This window comes from Girardinichthys multiradiatus, chromosome 5 (genome assembly GCF_021462225.1).
Source record: "Girardinichthys multiradiatus isolate DD_20200921_A chromosome 5, DD_fGirMul_XY1, whole genome shotgun sequence".
NCBI lineage: Eukaryota > Metazoa > Chordata > Actinopteri > Cyprinodontiformes > Goodeidae > Girardinichthys > Girardinichthys multiradiatus.
Genome location: NC_061798.1, coordinates 47,472,609 through 47,495,932, shown reverse-complemented (window position 1 = coordinate 47,495,932; position 23,324 = coordinate 47,472,609). Strand labels below are relative to the sequence as shown.

General features: G+C 42.3%; 1 protein-coding gene and 1 long non-coding RNA gene across 5 annotated transcripts in view; one reads left to right on the top strand and one right to left on the bottom strand.

Moving 5' to 3' along the window:
• fam13a (family with sequence similarity 13 member A) overlaps positions 1 to 23,324 on the bottom strand; it is a 92,046-nt gene that overhangs the window by 34,868 nt on the left and 33,854 nt on the right. For all 4 annotated transcript variants that reach the window (XM_047365352.1, XM_047365355.1, XM_047365353.1 and 1 more), the window contains exon 9: positions 12,871 to 12,912. In XM_047365352.1, the coding sequence (XP_047221308.1) occupies positions 12,871 to 12,912 (42 nt within the window). The remainder of the gene's footprint in view (positions 1 to 12,870; positions 12,913 to 23,324) is intronic.
• Positions 1,796 to 22,853, top strand: LOC124868286. The gene is made up of 3 exons (XR_007038297.1): positions 1,796 to 1,839; positions 21,697 to 21,824; positions 22,782 to 22,853. It is a non-coding gene; the product is annotated as an uncharacterized LOC124868286 (long non-coding RNA).

Genomic DNA, 23,324 nt, shown 5'->3' with positions numbered 1-23,324 from the left:
GTGTTGACAGTGACAGCACAGCGTGGCAGACGGCCATGTCTGGAGCAGAGTTACGGAGCAATTGAAGGTTAGTTGGGTGAAGCTCTTTAAAATGACTTCTGGCATAAGGAAACTCTAAAAGAAGACTGTGAACAAGATCAGAAGAAGGTCAAACCCCGCGGTCCAATAACCAGATAAGGAACATCAGAAATTCTGAGACTAAAAGCTTTTACCATCAGTGACATTTTATGTGCACACTGAAATGATGAAATACAGTCTAAAAAGTAAAGATTCAGATGAAAAAATTAAAGCTGCTCCAGAGGCAGCAAATTTAACTGCTTGATTTTGTCAAAGCTGAAACCTATTCAGGCCAACAACCTTAAAATAGCCCCGACCCAAACGGCTACAGGTCAAAACCACAGAAAGTAGTTTAATGGTTCACCAATGTTGACTTAAGCCTTAATGTTAAAGCTAAGAGATGTCCGAGGCACAAACATTATTAACACATTATTTAAACGTTTCGGGATGTTTAAATAATGTGGTCAATTATTTGTAAAGCTTGAGGTCAAATATGACCGAAGAATCCAGAGCCGTCCAGAACCTTGTAGGACTCTTCTCCTGCTACAAGCAGTTATATCATGACAGTGACGAGATGATGAAGATTTAGAACAAGAGGCAACACAAGACAGCTGCTAAACCTTAGGGGACATTTATAGCATCCAGACTATGCTCTCTGCTGCAGATTTAACTCTGAGACTGTGATCTTTTCTGGCCCGTGAACAGTGACGATAAACATCACCCTGCTTATAAGTGTAAAGTAGTCTCTAATAGAGATGCAGTAATGTAGTGCATGTCAGTGCCATCTGAAAAAGACAAGTTTAGATTTTACAGGAGGTCGTAACTGTTAGAAAAATTAGGAATGTTTGAGAAAGAAGAGAGAAGAATGCAAAAAAATCAGGAACCCTGTTGTTTACGTTGCTTGGAAGGTGAAACTTGTTTGAAACAGAACTATATTTCTTCAAAGAATGTGGCTTTCTCAAAATCTTAAGTCTTAATTAATTCAGATGTGGAAAAAATCAGAAGAGCGGTGACCAGCATCTCCTGTAGCAGGTTGTACATCTTGAGTTGCCACAGGAAGTTCAGTCTCTGATGGGCCTTCTTCCAAACAGTATCTATGTGTGAGGACCAGCTCTGGTCACGAGAAGTGGTGGTTCCAAGGGTCATGAAGTGCTCCACAGCAGGCAGGATGAGGATGGTGGGGGCAGTGAGTGTGTGTAGGGGGGCATCCCCTGGAAATCTACAGTCATTTCCACAGTCCTAAGAGACTTGACTCTTACTTCTGACTTGTATTGCAATGACTTGGTCCTGCAGTATATGACTGAGGTATATTTAGTCAAGGTGATCGTTCTGTGAGAATCTCATACTGACAATATCCATGATTAGGAGCCCCTAGCATTCAGTATGAACAACCGGCCTAGTTGACCTCAGGTCTAACATCATAGTAGGCAGTAAATCAATGCTTTTTAGGTATCTGCTTGCATGGCCTCAATCTGTTAATGACATTAATAGCTAAGAGTCACCACCAGCAAATGTCAATAGCAGCATCCAGTAAATAAATATCATCATGTTGTAGCTATCATATTCTTAGATGTTCTTCAGCTTTACGCAGGACAGAGCACCTGCTGGAGTTTTGGCAAAGGGACCATGCAGACAGAGCATGGATGAATGTGTCCAGCTGGCTTAGCTTTTAACTAACAGAGTGAAGCAACTCTGGTATGAGGATGGGAAAGTTGCGTAGTGAGTAACAGAAACAAGGTGACTCATGACCTACCAGCAGGACAGGCTTGGGGCTCTAAGAAGGTGAGTCAGTGCAGCAGAAATGTGTCAGAAACGTGACCAAGTCGGGTATTTTCTTTCTTAAAATATAGGCAGCAAATAATTCATGATTATGATTTAGGGTCATTTAAGTACATTTAGTTTGCTTTCATACAAACAGTTGTTTGATACTTATTTCATTATTATATCATTATCATTATTATGATTGTCATCAATGACAAAAACTACAAATAAAATATCTTAATAGAATGAGTAGAATAGACAATTAATAGGTATTAATATAGTAAATGGAATACTACAATTAAGAAAATAAAAATCATACTAAAATAGAATTAAGAAAAGTAATATAACATTTATGATGATAATAAACATAAATACAATGTAATAAGAGAATAATAATGAACTAATATGTATTAATAAAATTAAATTCACATTAGAATTAATACCTAAAACTAATATTAAAATAATAACATATAAATATTAAATTTCAAATAACGAAAACAAATAAATATGTTAATAGAATAAAATAAAGATAATAATGAATAGAAATAAATGAAAGCAAAACATATTAACAGAAATAATGACAATTTAATAATTATTAATAAAACAGAATTAATAATATTAGAATAAATACAATGAAAATAATAATTCATATAATATATTTGTATTTTTTGACACAAGCCTTTAGAATTTCACTTAAACATAGTGTCATCACCAAATGGCCTTTTGCTTAACATAAAGTTAAAAAAACTGTTTCTTAGGATCTCCATAAAACTAAAATACTAATTTGTGATTTTACCTGAAGTCCTGACTTCAGGTATTTGTTTTCTAGCATATATTTATCACAACAATTCATCAAAATACTTAACTAGCAAGATAAATACAGTATGTAACGGTGCTGTAATATTCACAAATACTGTGAAATAACCTGCAGCAAAATTAAGACACATCTGTCTGACTTCATAGGCTGAAAATATAAATTTTTAACCTAATTACATACTAAAGAAGTCCTGAATGGTTGCTACCAAGTTGTCTGTTGGTTTCCAGTTTAATTGTGTCTGAGAGGCGGAGAGATTAGCTGTGACTGTAATTAATTCATGTCTGGGACTTTATTTATCGGGCTGTGCTATTCTTGCAGAGTTAAAAAAGGTGACAATGCAGGTCTTTGTTTAATGAAAGCTTAAAGATTGCCTCATTTATTTGCTCAACTTCAGACCTTCTAACTAACTGGATTATTTTGCAAACACAACAGCAAATCAACTTATTAGCTCCTCTGTTGTTGTTTTTAAAAGTTACGTGCCTGGATGTCATTAAAACTCCACAGCTTCCAGAGCACCAGCTGAAACCAGTTAAATTCTCCAGCACTGTTTACCCAAACACATCCGTTCAGGTAATCCAGTATTACACCACAGTCAGGTATGAGGCACAGCATTCACACACAAACAGGAAAAAATATGTTGATCTATGTCTCACTCTGACAGGGTCAGAGGTTACGCCTCAGAATGTGTAAATGAAGGAATGCAAGCAGATCTTAACAGAGAGAAAGCGCATGGAGCTGATTAATGTGAGGTATGAGGAGCAAACACTACCTGCTTTAACGACAAATGAGCAGGATAGTTGCACAACTAACTCTGTTGGTGACACGAATCAGATGATTTTTGGTCTTATCCTCTTTTTCGGTACATCTTGCACTCACAAAGCTGTTCCCTTTCAGTCAGTTCACATGGTACAACACATAAAGTATGGGATATCATGCCCCCGCATGGCCTGACTGAAGACACTTCCAATCACTTCTTTAGGCAAACGACGTGCGATGACAGGTGGATGGTCCAGACCTCCACTTAAATACATCCGTCATCACAGTCATTATTCCGTTCTTACGGTCTTCACCTCACTAAGAACACCCATTCCAAGTTTGAGCGATATAGCCACTACTGCCTGCTGGTTAGCGTGTCTGTCCACTGGGCGCTACTTCTGTTTTCTTTTCTTTTCCCTATTTTTGGCTTTGTGGTTTGGAATGAGCACCAAGCAGAAAATAGCGAAGCAGAAGTCTACTGTCTACTGTCCTCAGGGGTACAGCTTCTCCTTCATGGCAAAGACCAGCACTCAGCAGGTCCCATCTGCCTTGAAATTGTGTGTTGACGGATCTGGATTCATGTACATTTTGCAGCGAGCTTTGGAGCTCGAAGTTTGAACGGTGGGTCAGGTTTGTGCAGGAAGTACTGGGAGAGGCTACCACGTCACAGCAAGGCCTCCTGCTCTCCGGGTCAAGGAACATGGTGTAGTTTTAGTCCAACGAGGATGGCTTTTGGTCGAACTCACTTCCAGCCAGCAGACCATAAGGAAAATGTGGACTGGTTAGCTGAGGCGGAGCAGGATCCTGCTGCCTCTTAGTATCACCTAGAGCCTCATGGTAAGGATAATGATGTGCTGGACATCCGTGGACGACAATGACTTTCAACGGGTCAGTGTACAGCTGCTGCTACTCCTTTCCAATGGGCCAAGACAACACTTCATGTCTTTCCCTTTGCTGCTGTGCAGCTGAAAATTTGGAAGGCCCACTCCTCCTCCTCCTCAGAGGGTGTCAAGGTTCAGTGGGATTTATCTTACGATGGAGCCAACTATGGTTAAAAGCGGCCTGCCCATGTCCTCGGATTTTGTCTCAGAGTAAACATCCTCCTGGAAAAAACACGCTGTACGTACCCGTAACTGTGTCTGGCTATAGACAGTATGTAGATCTGAAGGGCGCCGACAAAGTTGCACTGGTTAATCCTCCACCCTTGGACCTATCCCTTGCAGCTTGCCTGGTGCCATCATACAACCAAAGTGAGAGTGGCCCCTCGACCGTTCCATCTAAACAATCTACACGCCATCAGGAGAAAAACTTGTCCCACTCTGAGCTCAGCTACCATGCTGAAGCTTTGTGCCTGTTCGAGCTCAGAGCTCAAATGTCACCTAAGAGCCCTCTGGTCCTGCTTTTAAATGAGATTAGAATCAATGCAGATTGTATCCTCCACACGTCCCGCTGTGAAGGGTTGTCGCTGGGCAGAGAGATGGTTTCAACGGTTGTTCGGCAATTATTAGCTGTAGAGACATCATTTCTGACATCCCAGATAGGGACAGGGCCACCTATTTGAATGAACCAGTGTCCTCTCAGTTGTAAATAAAACTGTAGGAACCAAATTTAGAGAAAGTTGAGGGTTGGCAAAAGTAGCGATGCACGTGGTTCCAACTTTTAAAAACAAAGATTGGTACAGTTGCTACTTTGTTGTTCTAAAGAAGGAAGGTGGCCTTCTTCGCATCCTACATTTAAGAGTGTTAAACAAATACCTTCCCATGTACAAATTCAAAATGTTGACACTAAGAAAGCTTCTGGACGTGGTCAGCCCAAGCAATTGGTTTGCAACAATTGATCTTATGGACGCTTACTTTCACGTAGCGATACAACTGGAACACAGGTAGTTTCTAAAATTTGCCTTTGAGGGCATATCTGACGAGTACCTGTTCTTGCCTTTTGGTCTACTGCTCGCCTCGTGCACATTTACATTTGTTACGAGTGTTAGCCCTTTTCAAAGAAAAGGAAATTCAAACCCTGGCTTATCTGGACAACTGGGCTTTAATAGCCATATCCATGCAACTTGGCAGGCCTCTTGTCAGTACTGTCCATCTCCCATCTTTGCCTATGCTTTAATAATATATTTTGGATCTTTGTTCTGCTGAAAGACCGAATAAAAACCCATTTCCGGTGTTCTAGCAGAGGTTATCAGATTTTGAATTAAAATCTCCAGGTATTTAAAAAAGTTCTCAATGACATGCAGCCCAACCAGGTTCTCAGGGGAAACAGGCCTGCAGCATCACAAATCCTCCACCGTACCTAAAGGTATGCATTATGTGCGTTTCTATGTATAAAGTACTGTGCAAAAGTTTTAGGCAGGTGTGAAAAAATGCTGTAAACAAAGAAAGCTTTCAAAAAGTGTTAATCGTTTATTTTCATCAATCAACAAAATGCATTGAATGAACAAAAGAGAAATCTAAATCAAATCCATATTTGGTGTGACCACCCTTTGCCTTCCAAACAGCATCAGTTCTTCTAGGTCCACTTGCACACAGTTTTTGAAGGAACTCGGCTGGTTGGTTGTTCCGAACGTCTTGGAGAACTAACCACAGATTTACTGTGGATGTAGGCTTTCTCACATCCTTCTGTCTCTTCATGTCATCCCAGACAAACTCCATGATGTTGAGATCAGGGCTCTGTGAGGCCATACCATCACTTCCAGCAAGTCTTGGTCTTCTTTACGGTGAAGAAAGTTCTTAATGACTTTGGCTGTATGTTTGGGTTCGCTCACTTAGCATTTTGTAAATTGATAAAAAATAAACAATAATCATTTATATTTCTGAAAGCATTCTTTGTTTACAGTATTTTTTTCACACCTGCCTAAACCTTTTACACAGTACTATATATGTTTTGCTTCATACTAAAACCACCTGGAGTGTTTGTCACGTACAAACATAATCTTAATCTCATCTCATCAAAGCACACGGGTCCAGGTAAAATCCCAGCAGACTTTAGCAAACTCTACATGGTTAAGTATGTGATGGTTGGACAGAAAAGGCTCTTTGCCACTTTGACCTCTAAACAATTGGTTGGTATGTGAGTGAGCTGAGGAGATGTATGTACCTCTCTTACCATCCTCCTAACTGTACATCATGGCAAGGTAAACCTGGGACCGACTGGATTGGTTAGTTTTCTTAGTTACCCATGTCTCTTTATAGGAACATAGAAAGAAAATATGTAATCTGCTTATTAAATGCCTTATTAGAAGTTTTATTGCTGCATGCATCAGTGCTATCTTCTCATGACCATTTTGTGATTCACAAATCTCATCTGCTGACCTTGAATAGGATATTCTTTTGTCTTTCCCATTTTGAACAGTGGCTAATTGAATATGAACCTGTTTTACACTGTACTTAAACACATGGGAAACGTGAAGCCATGAAATACTATATTCTACCTTCCTGAACACTGTAGGTAGCCAGCAACAAAATACAACCAGCAGCAGAGTATAAATGACAAACATGCTTGAAGGGGACATATCATGCAAAATCCACTTTTTTAGCCAGAACATTTTGTTGTGTACTTGGAGTCTTTGGGAGTGCAGAAAGGTTCAGTTTATTCTCTCCAGGTGTTGTGGATATCATTTGTTATGTTTTTCCAACTGTTAATGGACAGTATTGTCACGTTCTGAGTTTGGACCGGACCAATGCGCAGACAAGAGCTTGGGAGCCGCATGATTAAACGAGTTATCAGTTTTATTTAGCGATTTCCAGGCGTAGCAAAAATACACTTCAGGTACTGGTGTGAGAACAATGCCAAAAACTTACTAGAGCTCACTACTGCAGGAAAGTAGAAAAACACAAGACTAAACCAGGGTGTGACGAGGAATAGTGACGGAGGAACCAGCGGGGAACAAAGAACACACACCAAATAATATACAGGGAGAAAACAAAGGCAGGTAATCACAGGAACTAAGAACAGGTGTGGCAAGGAGACATGGAGGTAGAAGGGACAGGTGGAACTAATTAACAACAAAGGGAAACATAGACCTAACAGTTAACACAAAAACACAAACCAAGTCCAAAGATGTCATACCATGACAAGTATTTTCTGCAGAACAGCTAAACACGGCCATGGACTTCCAGCTGATCAATTTCAGCCATATTTATTTCTCACTGTGATTTTGTTGTCTAAGTGCAAGTATGCCTACGCTGAAAGAGGATACGTTTGGTTCATTACACTGTCCTCCAGCATCAGAACCTCTTTGAAGTGCCTGGTTAAATTTTATTTTTCATGGAAACGTTCCTACATCAGTGGGAAATTCCTCTTTACCCACTTCAAGGATGAGTTCTTCAGCAACCTCCACCAGTATCAAGAAGGATTTGCTGAAAGACTTCATCTGATTAAGGGTCAGTTCCTTCTGTTTATGAGAACGACGGACACAGTAAGCTGCAAATAACGCTAACATGACGACAAACTTTATTTTAGACATGAATTTATTGTGTTGATATGATGTCCTGGTCATTATTCTGATAGCAGCAGCATCAGGTTTTCTGCTGATGTTAGTGCTGTGTGCTGCTTTTAGCTCCTTGAGGACAGAACCGTACTGTGTGTTTTAATATTAGTATTACATAAACAGTTCAGCATTGCTTTTGCCGTTTTGTGTTATTTCTGTGCTGCTAGGTAATTGTTATCAAACTACAAAAATGGCCGAACGGGTTAAAGTGGAGCGGTTTTTGACCTGGAGGGGGTGGGGGTGGGAAGAGCGTCAGCAGCATTTAAAGAGACGGGAGCAAAACGAGTTGCTCTCAGATGCTGAAAAGGAAGGATTTAAAAGCATGTTATGTCCCCATTAAGTTACAGTTATTTTATGTCACGGTTGCATCATTTATCATCAGAATCAGAATCAGAATCAGAAAAGCTTTATTGCCAAGTACGTTTTTGGACATACAAGGAATTTGTTTTGGCGTAGTCGGTGCAATACAATACAAATTAAACAGTATAAACATATCTACAATATAATATAAATATAAGTGCACAGTTTTAAGTGAGTGAGAGTAAATGTAGAGCAGTATAAGATGCAAGAGCAATACAACAGTGCAGGTGATCATTGTGCAAGTAAAGCAGTGCAAGTAAAGCAGGAGTCCAAGCTGAGCGTTAATGTAACGCATAGAGTTACAGGTTACAGGTGTCCTGTCAGCAAAAAAAGGGGGGGTGTGGGGGAAAGGGAGAGTGTCAGGGTGGTTTCCGGGCTTTGTTAACAAGGCTGGTGGCAGATGGGAAAAAACTGTTCTTGTGGCGTGAGGTTTTGGTCCGGATGGACCGCAGCCTCCTGCCAGAGGGGAGAGTCTCAAAGAGTCTGTGACCGGGGTGGGAGGGATCAGCCAGAATCTTCCCGGCCCGCTTCAGGGTCCTGGAGGTGTACAGTTCCTGGAGCGACAGTAGACTGCAGCCAATCACCTTCTCAGCAGACCGAATGACACGCTGCTGCCTGCCCTTATCATTGGCTGTAGCAGCGGCGTACCAGATGGTGATGGAGGAGGTGAGGATGGACTCAATGATGGCTGTGTAGAAGTGCACCATCATAGTCTTTGGCAGGTTGAATTTCTTCAGCTGCCGCAGGAAGAACATCCTCTGCTGGACTTTCTTGATGAGGGAGCTGATGTTTGGCTCCCACTTGAGATCCTGGGAGATGATGGTTCCCGGGAAGCGGAAAGATTCCACAGTGTCAATTGTGGAGTCACAGAGGGTGATGGGGGCAGGTGGGGCTGGGTTCTGCCTGAAGTTCACAACCATCTCCACTGTCTTTAGAGCGTTGAGCTCAAGGTTGTTCTGGCTGCACCAGTCCAACAGATGGTCCACCTCCCATCTGTATGCGGACTCGTCACCATCAGAGATGAGTCCGATCAGGGTGGTGTCGTCCGCAAACTTCAGAAGCTTGACAGACTGGTGACTGGAGGTACAGCTGTTGGTGTACAGGGAGAAGAGCAGAGGAGAGAGAACACAGCCTTGGGGGGAACCGGTGCTGATGGTCAGGGAGTCAGAGACGTGCTTCCCCAGCCTCACGCGCTGCTTCCTGTCAGACAGGAAGTCAGTGATCCACCTACAGGTGGAGTCGGGCACACTCAGTTGGGAGAGCTTCTCCTGTAGCAGAACTGGGACGATGGTGTTGAAGGCAGAGCTGAAATCCACAAACAGGATCCTGGCGTAGGTTCCTGTGGAGTCCAGGTGCCGGAGGATGAAGTGAAGGGCTAGGTTGACTGCATCATCTACAGACCTGTTGGCTCTGTAGGCAAACTGCAGGGGGTCCAGGAGGGGGTCGGTGATGTCTTTTAGGTGTGAGAGCACAAGGCGCTCAAAGGACTTCATCACCACAGAGGTCAGGGCGACGGGTCTGAAGTCATTAAGCCCTGTGGTCCTTGGCTTCTTGGGAACAGGGACGATGGTGGAGGACTTGAAGCAGGCTGGCACATGACATGTCTCCAGTGAGGTGTTAAAAATGTCTGTGAAGACTGGAGACAGCTGATCAGCGCAGTGCTTCAGGCTGGCTGGTGAGACAGAATCCGGACCAGCAGCTTTCCGGGGGTTCTGTCTCCTGAAGAGTTTGTTGACGTCCCTCTCCTGGATGGAAAGAGCCGTCCTCGGCGTGGGTAGGGGGCTGGTGGGGGGGAACTTCAGGGTGGGGGTTGGAGGTGCCAAGGCCCCTCTTGAGGTTGGGGAGGTGGGGGTGGTGGATTGTGGCTGCAGGTGTTGGGGGGCGTCGTGGGGGATGATTGCAGGACTGTCCCTTTGTCTTTCAAAGCGGCAGTAGAACTCGTTCAGGTTGTTGGCGAGGCGTCGGTCGTTGATGGAGTGGGGGGCTTTCGGCTTGTAGTTGGTGATTTGCTTGAGCCCTTTCCAGACAGACGCAGAGTCGTTGGCTGAGAACTGGTTTTGGAGCTTCTCAGAGTACAGTCGTTTGGCCTCTTTCACTGCCTTGCCAAACTTGTACTTAGCCTCTCTGTATATGTCTTTGTCCCCACTCCTGAAGGCCTTTTCCTTATCCAGTCTTAACCTTCTGAGTTTAGCTGTGAACCAGGGTTTGTCGTTGTTGTAACTCACCCTGGTGCATGATGGTACACAGCTGTCCTCACAGAAGCTGATGTAGGAAGTCACAGCCTCTGTGTACTCGTCCAGACTGTTGGTAGTAGTCCTGAACACATCCCAGTCTGTACAGCCTAAACACGCCTGGAGATTCTCCACAGCCTCACTGCTCCACTTCCTTGACGTCCTCACAACAGGTTTGCAGAGCTTTAGTTTCTGCCTGTATGCAGGAATCAGGTGGACCATGATGTGGTCGGATTGGCCCAGTGCAGCACGTGGGACGGCGTGATAAGCGTCTCTGATGGTGGTGTAACAGTGATCCAGAATGTTGTCCTCTCTGGTCGGACATTTAATAAACTGTCTATATTTGGGGAGTTCGTGGGTCAGATTACCTTTGTTAAAGTCACCAGCGACGATAACTAAGGAGTCCGGGTTGGTCCGCTCCACACTTAGTATCTGGTCGGCGAGCATGCGCTGTGCGACCTGCACGTTAGCTTGCGGCGGGATGTAAACACCGACCAGGATGAACGAAGCGAACTCACGGGGGGAATAGAAAGGCTTACAGTTTATGATGAAGGATTCCAGGTCTGGAGAACAGTGCTGCTGAATCACTGTCACGTCGTTGCACCAACCACTGTTGAGGTAAAAACAGATTCCTCCACCTTTCGCTTTGCCAGAGAGTTCCGTGTCTCTGTCCGCTCTGTAGAGCTGGAATCCTGCCAGCTGCAGCGCAGAGTCCAGTATTAATCCACACAGCCACGTCTCCGTGAAGCACAAAACTGCCGATGAATAAAAGTCCCTGTTTTTCCCCAACAACAGTTGTAGTTCCTCCATTTTGTTGGGAAGTGAGCGCACGTTAGAGAGAAATATTCCAGGTAACGGTGTTCGTAGTCCACGCTGGCGAAGTCGTACCAGCAACCCAGCCCGTTTCCCTCTCTTCCGGCATGAACAAAGGTGAGCGAACCTTTGACCAGAATGTCCAAATATTCCAGAGCAGTAGGCAGAAAAGTTGGAAATAACTCCTCTGGTGTAGTAGCCATGATGTTCATGAGTTCTTCTCTGGTTAGAGAGCTCCGGGTACCATCACAGAAGACCGTTTTAAAGCAAAAAACAAAACAAAACAATGCGCACCAACACGCCGAGGCGACCATCTGCGGCGCCATCTTGTTTAGAAGCTGTTGTTGTGAAGCTGTCATTTAGTTTTTGTTCTTCAACCCTGCTAAATAAAAGTCATCAAATTAAGAGTTAGATTTTTTCATATTCCTTCAGTGTGACCATGATAAATGTACTATTATTATTATTTTTATTTTAAATTATTTTTACACATTTTTTGTATTTTGTTTAAGAAGATATAAGTACACTGCCTGGCCAAAAAACAATTGCCACTAAAAAAAAGGTCACACACTCTAACCTTTCGTTGGACCGCCTTTAGCTTTGATTACGGCACACATTCATTGTGGCATTGATTCAATAAGCTTCTGCAATGTCACAATATTTATTTCCACCTAGTGTTGCATTAATTTTTCACCAAGATGTTGCATTGATGATGGTAGAGTCTGATCGCTGTGCAAATCCTTCTCCAGCACATCCCAAAGATTCTCAATGGGGTTAAGGTCTAGACTCTGTGGTGGCCAATCCATGTGTTAGAATGATGTCTCATGCTCCCTGAACCACTCTTTCACAGTTCGAGCTCGATGAATCCTGGCATTGTCATCTTAGAATATGCCCGTGCCATCAGGGAAGAAAAAATCCAAGGGTAGAATAACCTGGTCATTCAGTATATCCAGGTAGTCAGCTGACCTCATTCTTTGAACACATACTGTTGCTGAACCCAGACCTGACCACCTGCAGCAACCCAGATCATAGCACTGCCCCCACAGGCTGGTACAGTAGGCACTAGGCATGATGGGTGCATCACTTCACCTGCCTTTTCCACGACCACAGGATGTGTCTTTCAATATGGTTGTTTGAAAAAATGAGAAGCATCTTGTTCCACCTGTTGGGGTTAAATAACTTGTTGCCAGCTGAAACATAATCGCCCATGCCGTAATTATCCAATGAGAGGCTCGTACCTATTTGCTTACATAAGTGGAGACTTTTTTTCTAGCCAGGCAGTGTATATCACAATTGTAGTTTTTATTATGATTTTATTTTGTTATTTGGGGAAACCAATCAGTTAGTTAGTAATGAGTAAAATCATAAATAAAGTGTCTTGACTGAAACGTGCTGCTGCTGCTTTCAGAACAAGAACCAAACTGTGCTGCATGTGTAAGCTGCCTTGGTTTCTCTTTAACTATTGCTTCCATTGAAGCTGATAATAATGCACAAAGGCAACACATGACCAACATCCCCCACGCCTCCAGTGTACAACAACATACCATGCTAAGTTTATAAGACACTCAGAAAGGAGGCCTTACCTCATGTAGAACGGGGATGCTGGTTTGTCTTCATCCTGGGAGCTGAAATATTAAACAAAGACAAATATAATTTACCTCCAGAATGTTTCTGTACAGAGAAGTGGTTTAAACCTCCGAGTACACTGAGGCTGAAAATAGGCAGATGGAGGTGGCTTTTGTCTGCAGAATAATAGCCGTGCAGAGCTACAAATCGCTGCCTTTGTGGAACCTGTCTCTGGTTACTATATTAACCAACCGAGTAATGATTACTGCTCCATAAAACAAGCTGCATTCCAGCATAACCTACATTAAGCTGTGCGAAAGTCTCCAGTCACCTATCATTTTGCACCCGTTGCATTAGATTTAATTTAGGGGCATCAGAGTGAAGAGGGCTGAATACAAATGCACATTAAGCATTACAATTGTTTTAAAATATTTAAAATTATCAGTCATTTTCTATCAACTTCACAATTATGCACATTTTGTTCCTATTTCCATAACTGAACAGTACAATTAGACAGAAAACTGGATTTTAACACCAAAAAAAACTGGATAGATCTGGTGAAAGATTATTTATTTAGCAAATATTTGTTGGCACTTTCTTATCTTGAGGACATACGTTTAATACAATATTAGGACTGGGTTACTCTTCAAGTTTTTTATTTTATTTAGGGATATGCTCGTGGGTATTAGAAGGTGTATCAACTATCTAAAGAAAAATAAAAATGAAAGTCTATCCCACTTCAAGCAAAATGTTCAAGAGCTGGTTAAAAACTTTTGCAAAGTGCTGTGTGTCAGCAACACATGATGACATTATGCAACAGTGAGAGGAACTCAATGTTGGCACTAAATGTCGAAGTTGCTTAACATTCTCAAAACCCTGGCACTCACACACTGCAAATTTCATAACCCCTGTCGCGTTCTGTGGTTTAGAGTGACCAACGTGCAGACAAAAGCTAGGCAGCAGCATGTTAAAAGAGTCGTCGGTCTTTATTCAAGAAAAGTTTAAAAAGGTTTTCCAAAAGCGTAGCAAGAACGTAGCAAAAATCACTGCAGGTAGAAAAACTCAACTCGAAACTCCAAAAACTTACAGCATAGATTCTGCAGGAACATAATACAGAAAGCACGTAGACATGAGCGGAGAACGGGATAGTGAACGGAGGAACCAGCGTGGAACAAACAAGCTTATGAACAGAGGTGTGAACAGAGTGAGGTATGAACCAATGAGACACAGAGGTAGGTAATCAGAGGAGAATAGAGAACAGGTGTGAACCAGGCTGCAGAGAACTGAGGGAGTAGGAAAAGTGGTGAAGGAGACCAAACTAGAAAATTAAGGGGACATAAGACATAACTTAAAGAGAACTGACTATAAAACAAAACCATAAGTAAGTACTGCATAAACAAGAATCAGTGAACCAGAACTAAACGAAACTAAGGACAAAGATAAATAACCAAAGAAACATAAGAACCTAGAAAGAAGATTAACTAAAGGAAACAGAAAAACTAGAGGAAACAAAAGAACACCATACCAAGTACAAAAGTAAACAAAGCAATACTGACTGGAAAGGAAACAGAAAATAAACTAACAAGAATGCAAAGGAACAAATACTAAAACATAAATAAACACAAGGATACTAAAAAAGAAATTAAACTAGAGAATCCAAAGAAGGCAAAGAGCTATAATTACAATAATAATAATAATAATAATTACAATAATAATAATAAACCATGCAAAATAAGAAAACAACCATAAAGGAACTTAAGGAAAGCCCTGCAACCATCCCCCACGACGCCCCCCAACAGTTGCAGCCACAATCCACCACCCCCACCTCCCCGACCTCAAGAGGGGCCTTGGCACCTCCAACCCCCACCCTGAAGTTCCCCCCCACCAGCCCCCTACCCACGCCGAGGACGGCTCTTTCCATCCAGGAGAGGGACGTAAACAAACTCTTCAGGAGACAGAACCCCGGAAAGCTGCTGGTCCGGATTCTGTCTCACCAGCCAGCCTGAAGCACTGCGCTGATCAGCTGTCTCCAGTCTTCACAGACATTTTTAACACCTCACTGGAGACATGTCATGTGCCAGCCTGCTTCAAGTCCTCCACCATCGTCCCTGTTCCCAAGAAGCCAAGGACCACAGGGATTAATGACTTCAGACCCGTCGCCCTGACCTCTGTGGTGATGAAGTCCTTTGAGCGCCTTGTGCTCTCACACCTAAAAGACATCACCGACCCCCTCCTGGACCCCCTGCAATGTGCCTACAGAGCCAACAGGTCTGTAGATGATGCAGTCAACCTAGCCCTTCACTTCATCCTCCGGCACCTGGACTCCACAGGAGCCTACGCCAGGATCCTGTTTGTGGATTTCAGCTCTGCCTTCAACACCATCGTCCCAGTTCTGCTACAGGAGAAGCTCTCCCAGCTGAGTGTGCCCGACTCCACCTGTAGGTGGATAACTGACTTCCTGTCTGACAGGAAGCAGCGCGTGAGGCTGGGGAAGCACGTCTCTGACTCCCTGACCATCAGCACCGGTTCCCCCCAAGGCTGTGTTCTCTCTCCTCTGCTCTTCTCCCTGTACACCAACAGCTGCACCTCCAGTCACCAGTCTGTCAAGCTTCTGAAGTTTGCGGACGACACCACCCTGATCGGACTCATCTCTGATGGTGACGAGTCTGCGTACAGATGGGAGGTGGACCATCTCTTGGACTGGTGCAGCCAGAACAACCTTGAGCTCAACGCTCTAAAGACAGTGGAAATGGTTGTGGACTTCAGGCAGAACCCAGCCCCACCTGCCCCCATCACCCTCTGTGACTCCACAATTGACACTGTGGAATCTTTCCGCTTCCTGGGAACCATCATCTCCCAGGATCTCAAGTGGGAGCCAAACATCAGCTCCCTCATCAAGAAAGCCCAGCAGAGGATGTTCTTCCTGCGGCAGCTGAAGAAATTCAACCTACCAAAGATTATGATGGTGCACTTCTACACAGCCATCATTGAGTCCATCCTCACCTCCTCCATCACCATCTGGTAAGCCGCTGCTACAGCCAAGGATAAGGGCAGGCTGCAGCGTGTCATTCGGTCTGCTGAGAAGGTGATTGGCTGCAGTCTACTGTCGCTCCAGGAACTGTACACCTCCAGGACCCTGAAGCGGGCAGGGAAGATTCTGGCTGATCCCTCCCACCCCGGTCACAGACTCTTTGAGACTCTCCCCTCTGGCAGGAGGCTGCGGTCCATCCGGACCAAAACCTCACGCCACAAGAACAGTTTTTTCCCATCTGCCACCAGCCTTGTTAACAAAGCCCGGAAACCACCTTGACATTCTCCCTTTCCCCCACACCCCCCCCTTTTTTGCTGACAGGACACCTGTAACCTGTAACTCTATGCGTTACATTAACGCTCAGCTTGGACTCCTGCTTTACTTGCACTGCTTTACTTGCACAATGATCACCTGCACTGTTGTATTGCTCTTGCATTTTATACTGCTCTATATTTACTCTCACTCACTTAAAACTGTGCACATATATTTATATTATATTGTAGATATGTTTATACTGTTTAATTTGTATTGTATTGCACCGACTACGCCAAAACAAATTCCTTGTATGTCCAAAAACGTACTTGGCAATAAAGCTTTTCTGATTCTGATTCTGAAAACACTAGGAGGCGGTAGAGGGAGAAAAAGAACTAATAAACATGATACAAAAACCAAAATAGAAACATCTAAGCAAAAGGTAAACAAGCACAAAGCCACAAACAAAGTCCAAAAATGTCACACCTTGACAACCCCCTTCTCCTTTTCACTCAAACAGAGCTGCTCTAAAGTCAAATAAGAGGAAAACTGTCAAGTAAAATTTGATATTCTTTAGATTTAATAAGCTGAAGAGCAGAAGGATCACAGACAGACAAATTTAAGTCTATTTCAGTAAAAAGGTTCTCTGAGTGAAACATAAAATGTGATCAAGCCGTTCTCCTGTTGTTCTCCAAATCTGTTAGTTGGTTTAAATCTATATTTACACACTGTTTCAGTGGTGGAGATCTATAACATTTTTCACTTAAATCAAATATGTTACCATGCTTTACCCTCGAGTTGTGTAACGGCCACTGTTGATGAGTCATGCTTCGTTCCCAAAACTGGTGGAAACGCACGTCGGTGCTCAACAAAACATCAAAGTTCGAAGGCAACTGAACCGAACTGGTTCAAGAACTAAAGTTCTTTCGGAGGAAAAACAAAGAGAGAAAGAAAAGAAATAAAAAATATATCTGTATTTTCCTGGTATTTAGCAAAGACAAATAATTTTGGTAACCCTGACTGATCTACAAAACCTTACCTTAATTGAATGTCAGACAGCAAGAAAAAAAGAGTTTGTTGTTGAGGACAACAACTGGATGTTTTGGTACTCTGGTGTATTTTTCTACATGATGTACCTCCAGGAGGCTCATTGGAAGAGGCAGGTATGCTCAGGGAACCACCACAACCTCAACAAGCTCAAAACGCAGGCATTAGGTTACAAGTCAGGTGCAGATTAAAATGGGCCAGAGTTCACTTCCAAATGTTTCCCTTAAATGACACACTGTACAGAACTTGCATGTTTTCCTCCTCTGTTGCTTTACTTCACATCAGTTCAGGTCCTTCCACATTTCCCAGAGCCTTGGTGCCCTCTGTCCTCCATATCCATGTTACTAACCGGCGTTACACAGACTGGCAACTCATTAAAATAATGCGGGCTGTCACTGTGCTGCCGTGAATTGCAAAAGTGGAAATCCTGCTTACCCACTACCTCTGCGAGGGGATAAGGAGCAGCTTTAGGAGGCATGCTCGGAAAAGGACTGATCCCTCCAGGGAACAGAGGAAATAAATACCAAGAAGCTGGTCACCAGGGTCAAGCTTCCAGTTTTTCAAACTCCTTAAAAATATTGGAAGTTATCTGATTTAAAGTATTTGAACCACCAAAGCTAAACCACTCCCAATTTCCTCTCTTTCGCTCCCAGGCAGCCAGAATTTCTTGTGGACTTGAAGGTTCTGTGGGTTTTTAAAAGGTTTTCTTTGGACTTTGGCTGATTGTTCAATGAGTTTCAGTCCAGTCCTTGTTCCTGACCAGCAAAGCACATTGTGAAGAAAATCCAGGAAAGACAATTCAATTCAATTCAAAAATACTTTATTAATCCCAAAGGGAAATTAAATGTTGTTATAGCTCATATTATGAAGGTTTCTTCAAAGAGCCGTTGTAGATGCTGATGGCTGTGGGCAGGAAGGATCTCCTGTAGCGCTCTGTCTTACAGCAGATCTGAAGAAGCCTCTGACTGAAGACACTCTGTTGTTGTAGGACAGTCTCATGAAGAGGATGCTCAGGGTTCTCCATAATGTTCTTCATTTTATGAAGAATCTGTCTTTCCACAATGATCTCCAGAGGTTCCAGAGGAGTCCCCAGAACAGACCCAGCCTTCTTTATCAGCTTGTTGAGCTTTTTTTAAGTCCCTGGCTCTGATGCTGCTTCCCCAGCAGATGATGGCAGAAAAAATCTCACTCTCCACAACAGACTTATAGAAGATATGCAGCATCTTGCTGCAAACACCAAAGGACCTAAGCTTCCTCAAGAAGTACAGTCTGCTTTGTCCCTTCTTGTAGATGGCTTCACAGTTGCATCTCCACTCTAGTCTGTTGTCCAGGTGAACACCGAGGTATTTGTACTCCTCCACCATCTCCACCTCTTCTCCCATGATAGAAATAGTTTTTGACTTGTTCCTGTTTCTCTTAAAATCTACAATTCTAAGGCCTTAGAGATGCCTCATCCTTCTGCTGATCTTCAACTGTATGGCAGATTTTCAGCTAATAGCTCTTTGGAAACCACATTGTTGGGACAAAGATGCTACTCTCTGTCTGTCTGTGGTTCTGTTGGCATCTTTGGACCTGGGCCTTTAGCTTGCACTAAAGCTGTGCAGCTCACAATGAAATTGTCTGCACAAGTCTATTCCTCCAAATTTGCAAGTCACTGTGGATGGCAGGATGGAGCGAGACTTTGTCTGCAGTAATGACAGAGCTCCTCCAACTTATTGTGGGAAAGAACACATTCAGCAAAAATGTGAAGGCTCTTGATTTATTGGTCCATGTACCTTCTGACCCTCACCTTTGCTCATGGGGTATGGGTCAAAACCCAAAGAAAGAGATCCTGGTTAGTATCCGAAATAGGCTGTCTCTTTAGGGGCTGAGAAGCTCTATCATCCAAGGTAGACTTGTGTTGGAGCTGCCAGATCAACAGGAGTCAATCAAAGTAGTTCAGACATCTGACGAGGAGGCCTCTTGAACACCGCCTAGACCTTTAGACACATGTTGATAAGTCATGATGCTGATTTGGTTTTGATAATCAATCAGACCAATTGGTTTATGGACTTTCAAATAAATTAAAGTAGCTGAAATTTGCAACAGGATGGTTGAAGACATTTGCACAGGGCTTTATTCAGACATTTCAGAAGGCAGATCCAGTGGATCTCATTAGCTAAGTTCTCATCATCTTCAGTTACTTAGATTCAAAGTATTTTAAATCACCAGAAAGGTTAAAAATAGAGATTTATCAAGTAACTTGTGGTTTCATTATTTCCCTACGTATTATATGACCAGTACAACCCTTTATGGTATTAAATAACTTTAACATTGAAGCCACTGGAAACCAGTGCAGTACAGTACTTTGATATTTGCAGGAAAGCCAGTTTCATCCAGTCTGCAGGCTGCCTTCAGACACTGAGACTTCCTGACTGATGGCCAACACTGCAGTAATATCAACAGGGTACCTGCATTCACACCACAGCGCTACGTTCCTCACTCCCAGCAATTTCCAACAGGGTTCTAAGAAATCCACTGGTTACATCACAAGATTCGGCGAAGCACAGCGACTCCACACAAAGACCACTATGCATCCCCTATGAGAAACTATGCAACTCTACAGGCACAATAAGATCCCTTTACGATGCAATGTCAGGTTTCTGCAGCATGTTTGTTGGACAGGGATGGGTGGAACCATGCTGGACAGAACTCCAGCATTTATTTAATAAAGGGGAGAAAGGTGGTACTGTTCTGGTCAGAAGTTTACAAACACAAATTTTGTGCACTAAAGTCATATTTTTGGCTTTTAGTGATTTATTTAACCGTCCATTTTGTTCACAGCAAAACTTAAAAACTTTGAAAACAAGTTTATAAAAACAGATGCACATGTTTTAATTTATTGAGGATTTTCTGGAATCCACACAGGATCAGAAATATACATACATTCAGTCAAGGCCTATAAACCTCTACCTGGTTACTAAGACTGATGGCAGCAGGTAGGTTCTCTTTCATTTTTTGGCATCCTTCGATGGATTGACCCAATTTTCAGAGCAATGATAAAGGCCATGGAAAAGCTGTGAAGATCTGAGAAGGTGAGATGAAGCAGATTCAAAAATCATCAGCTCAAACATTCTATAAAAGGTTATTCTGATATGTTACCACTTTGCCAAAGTCTGGAAGAATAACCCAAACTGTCACAGCCTTCCATGGTACGGGTGCATTAAACAACCTGGACAAATTAATGAAGGAGGACTACCTCCAGATTCCACACCTTCATCTCAAATCAACAGCTGAACGGTTGAAACTCAAACTCAGATGGGCGCCACTTTAAAACTGGTTTCGGATGGAGAAAAGGAGGTTAACATCAAGCTTCTGTAAAGGTGCTGTCTTGAACCCTGGAAAAACATTTAAAAGCCAAGAAATTAACCAATTTAAATGAATTCCACCATTTCTGCCCAGAGGAGTGGTCCAATATTCAGCCAGAATTATGCCAGAACTTGCTGAGGGACATAAAACCTGTGTTCGGGATGCGGGTTGCTAAGAAACATTTATTGGTCCATCACGGGGCAACACAGAGACACACAGGACAGACAACCATGCATTAACCTAACAGTAGGAAGAGGCCGGAGTACCTGAAGAGAACCCACAAATGCAGAAAGACCCCAGGCTGGGATTTGAACCAATGGACCTTCTTGTTGCAAGGCAACAGCAGTACCAGCTGTTCATTAATGGAGGTGTATGTTCATATTTGAACCTGTAGGTATCATTTTACCTTGTGTGTATTAGATAAAATCCAAAAAAATTAAAACTTGTGCATCCGATTCCTGTTTTTAAAAATCCTTGAAGTTTCATTTTGCATAATCATAAAACCCTGGAAAAAGAACAGCTCAAATAAATCAATGAGAGCCCAAAATTAACATGAGATCAATGCACATAATGAGTGTTGGAAAACCTCTGAGCACTACTGCATATTAATGGCCATTTTATTTCTTTCCTGTCTAAAAAGATGCTTTACAAAGGTAGCTAAAAGAAGAAAAATCCCTGGATAATTTCATTTCCATAGAGAGTTAAACCTGACCCGAGAAGCCGGAACGGCTCGGGATGGGGGAGTTCCTGGAATGTAGGGAACCTGTGTCAAATTTAACACAATAACGAAGCCGATGAGAGAGGAATAAAACCCTTTCAAAATTCAAATGGGCTTTGAAGTAAAATGCACAAAAACTGTTTCGATTAAAATGAAACAGACAAAAAAAACTTGCACGCCTGCTGTTTGTGCTGCATTAGGCTCAAACAGACACTTAGCTATGAAAAATGAGAGCAACCTGTTATGTTGCCATGAGAGCAGATATATTTCCACTGGTGGAAAATCATCAGGTATATTTTAAAATCACAGCTTCATAAAACTGATTTTAATGTAGATTTAAAAAACATACCTCTAAGCAATTACAGCCACCAAGGATGAAAATCCAAAGCTTTCTTGTATAAAAAGATGTTTTTTCTCTGCTTATTTTGCTATAATTTATTGGTTCAGATTGCTGACGCAAATCTGTGAGACGTTCCCATCAACCTGGTCAGGGATCGGTGACCCAGTCTAAGTTGGCAGCCAAAGTCTCAGCCTGTGAGGGAAGCCGCCCGAAGATTTACTGGCTTTCTGACATGGTGAGGATGACTTAAAAGTATCAGATGTGCTTCGTTCCGGCGCGGTGTGAATGTCTGATTGAAAGGCAGGGATTGTACCACATCTCACAGATTAAAACCTGAAAATGTATTATTTTCCCCCCCGAAACAGAACTGAACTTGTTTGATGACACAGAAGCAAAAATTATTATGAACACAATATCTGTAAAAATAAAAAATAATAATACTCCAAGTAATTTGCAATAAAATTTAAATATTTTTACAATTTTGTGCACATGTAACTTTTCTGCAAGGCATTACTGGATCTGGTGCTGACACGGTTTTAATCTCTGATTTATGTTCTTCCAAAGGTCACTTGTGCTTCAGGCAGAAGCCAAAACGGCCATTGATTAGAACTGAAACGCTTCAGTTTGAAACATAGCAGGACATCTTTGTGTCTCATTCACATAGCTTCCTGTCTTCCTCTCTGTTTTTACATTTATTCTGGCTTCAGACGTTAATCTCTTAGTCTATTTTTCTTCAACAACAGACACAGATGTCAGTTGGGTTTTGATGCCGGTAAAGATCCAACCGGTGCAGAAAAAATTGTGGTCTTTATTTATGTCTCATCAGAAATGCCCTTTTTTAATTCCATTTTACTGAAAATTTTAAATGGTCTTTTATTTCCAGTTTCTTTTGTTTATTTAAATTATTTCTTTCAGTATTGGTAATATTGAAACAATCTGTCCAAATCTGGACATGTGTTTTGAGAGCACGGTGGTTTGATGGTTAGTACCACAGCTGCTTGCTTCTCTGCAAGAAGGTCTTGTGTTTAAATCCATGCACTTGTTACTTTTAGGCTGGATGATTAGAATTAAAATAAAAAAAGCCCTCAGTTAATCTAAATACTGCAGTAAGAAAACCTTCTTAAGACATCTTGTTGTCTTTATGAAGTTCTTCTACCTGTTTATTCCATAATGCACCTAATATTTGTTTCAGGATGCTGCCTCTGCCTGTTGGTCTGCCTGTAAAGAGTGAAGACAACAGCTGGAAATATGTCTATAATCTGATATACATCAACTCCAGGTAATTATAGCGAAACACGGGGCATTCCTCCAAGCTGTATTAGTTCAGCCACAAAGCAGGACACTTATCCGACCTCAACGATGGATATTGTATTCCAGCTGTTTATTTTTTTTTGCTAAATTTGAAAGGATTATTCAGGGTTTACTATAGTAAATTAATACTATAGGAATGTGTTGCTATATATATGTGAATTTTGATCTTCAGTTTTTTCATATGGCACCAAATTACAGCAAAAGCCATCTCAAAGGGCTTTTCTCCAAATTCAAATCAAATCAACTGATAACCAATATTCAGCTTAATTCACAGTAGAATAATCCAAAGTTTCAGTTAAATTTAGTGTTAACAGATTTATTTTGGCGGCTGTGCGCTGTGACGACACCTCGAGTCCTGTTTAATGAGACAGACTTGCAGTTTATCCCATCACGATGAAGACGTTTTGCACAGGTTTCTGAGTGG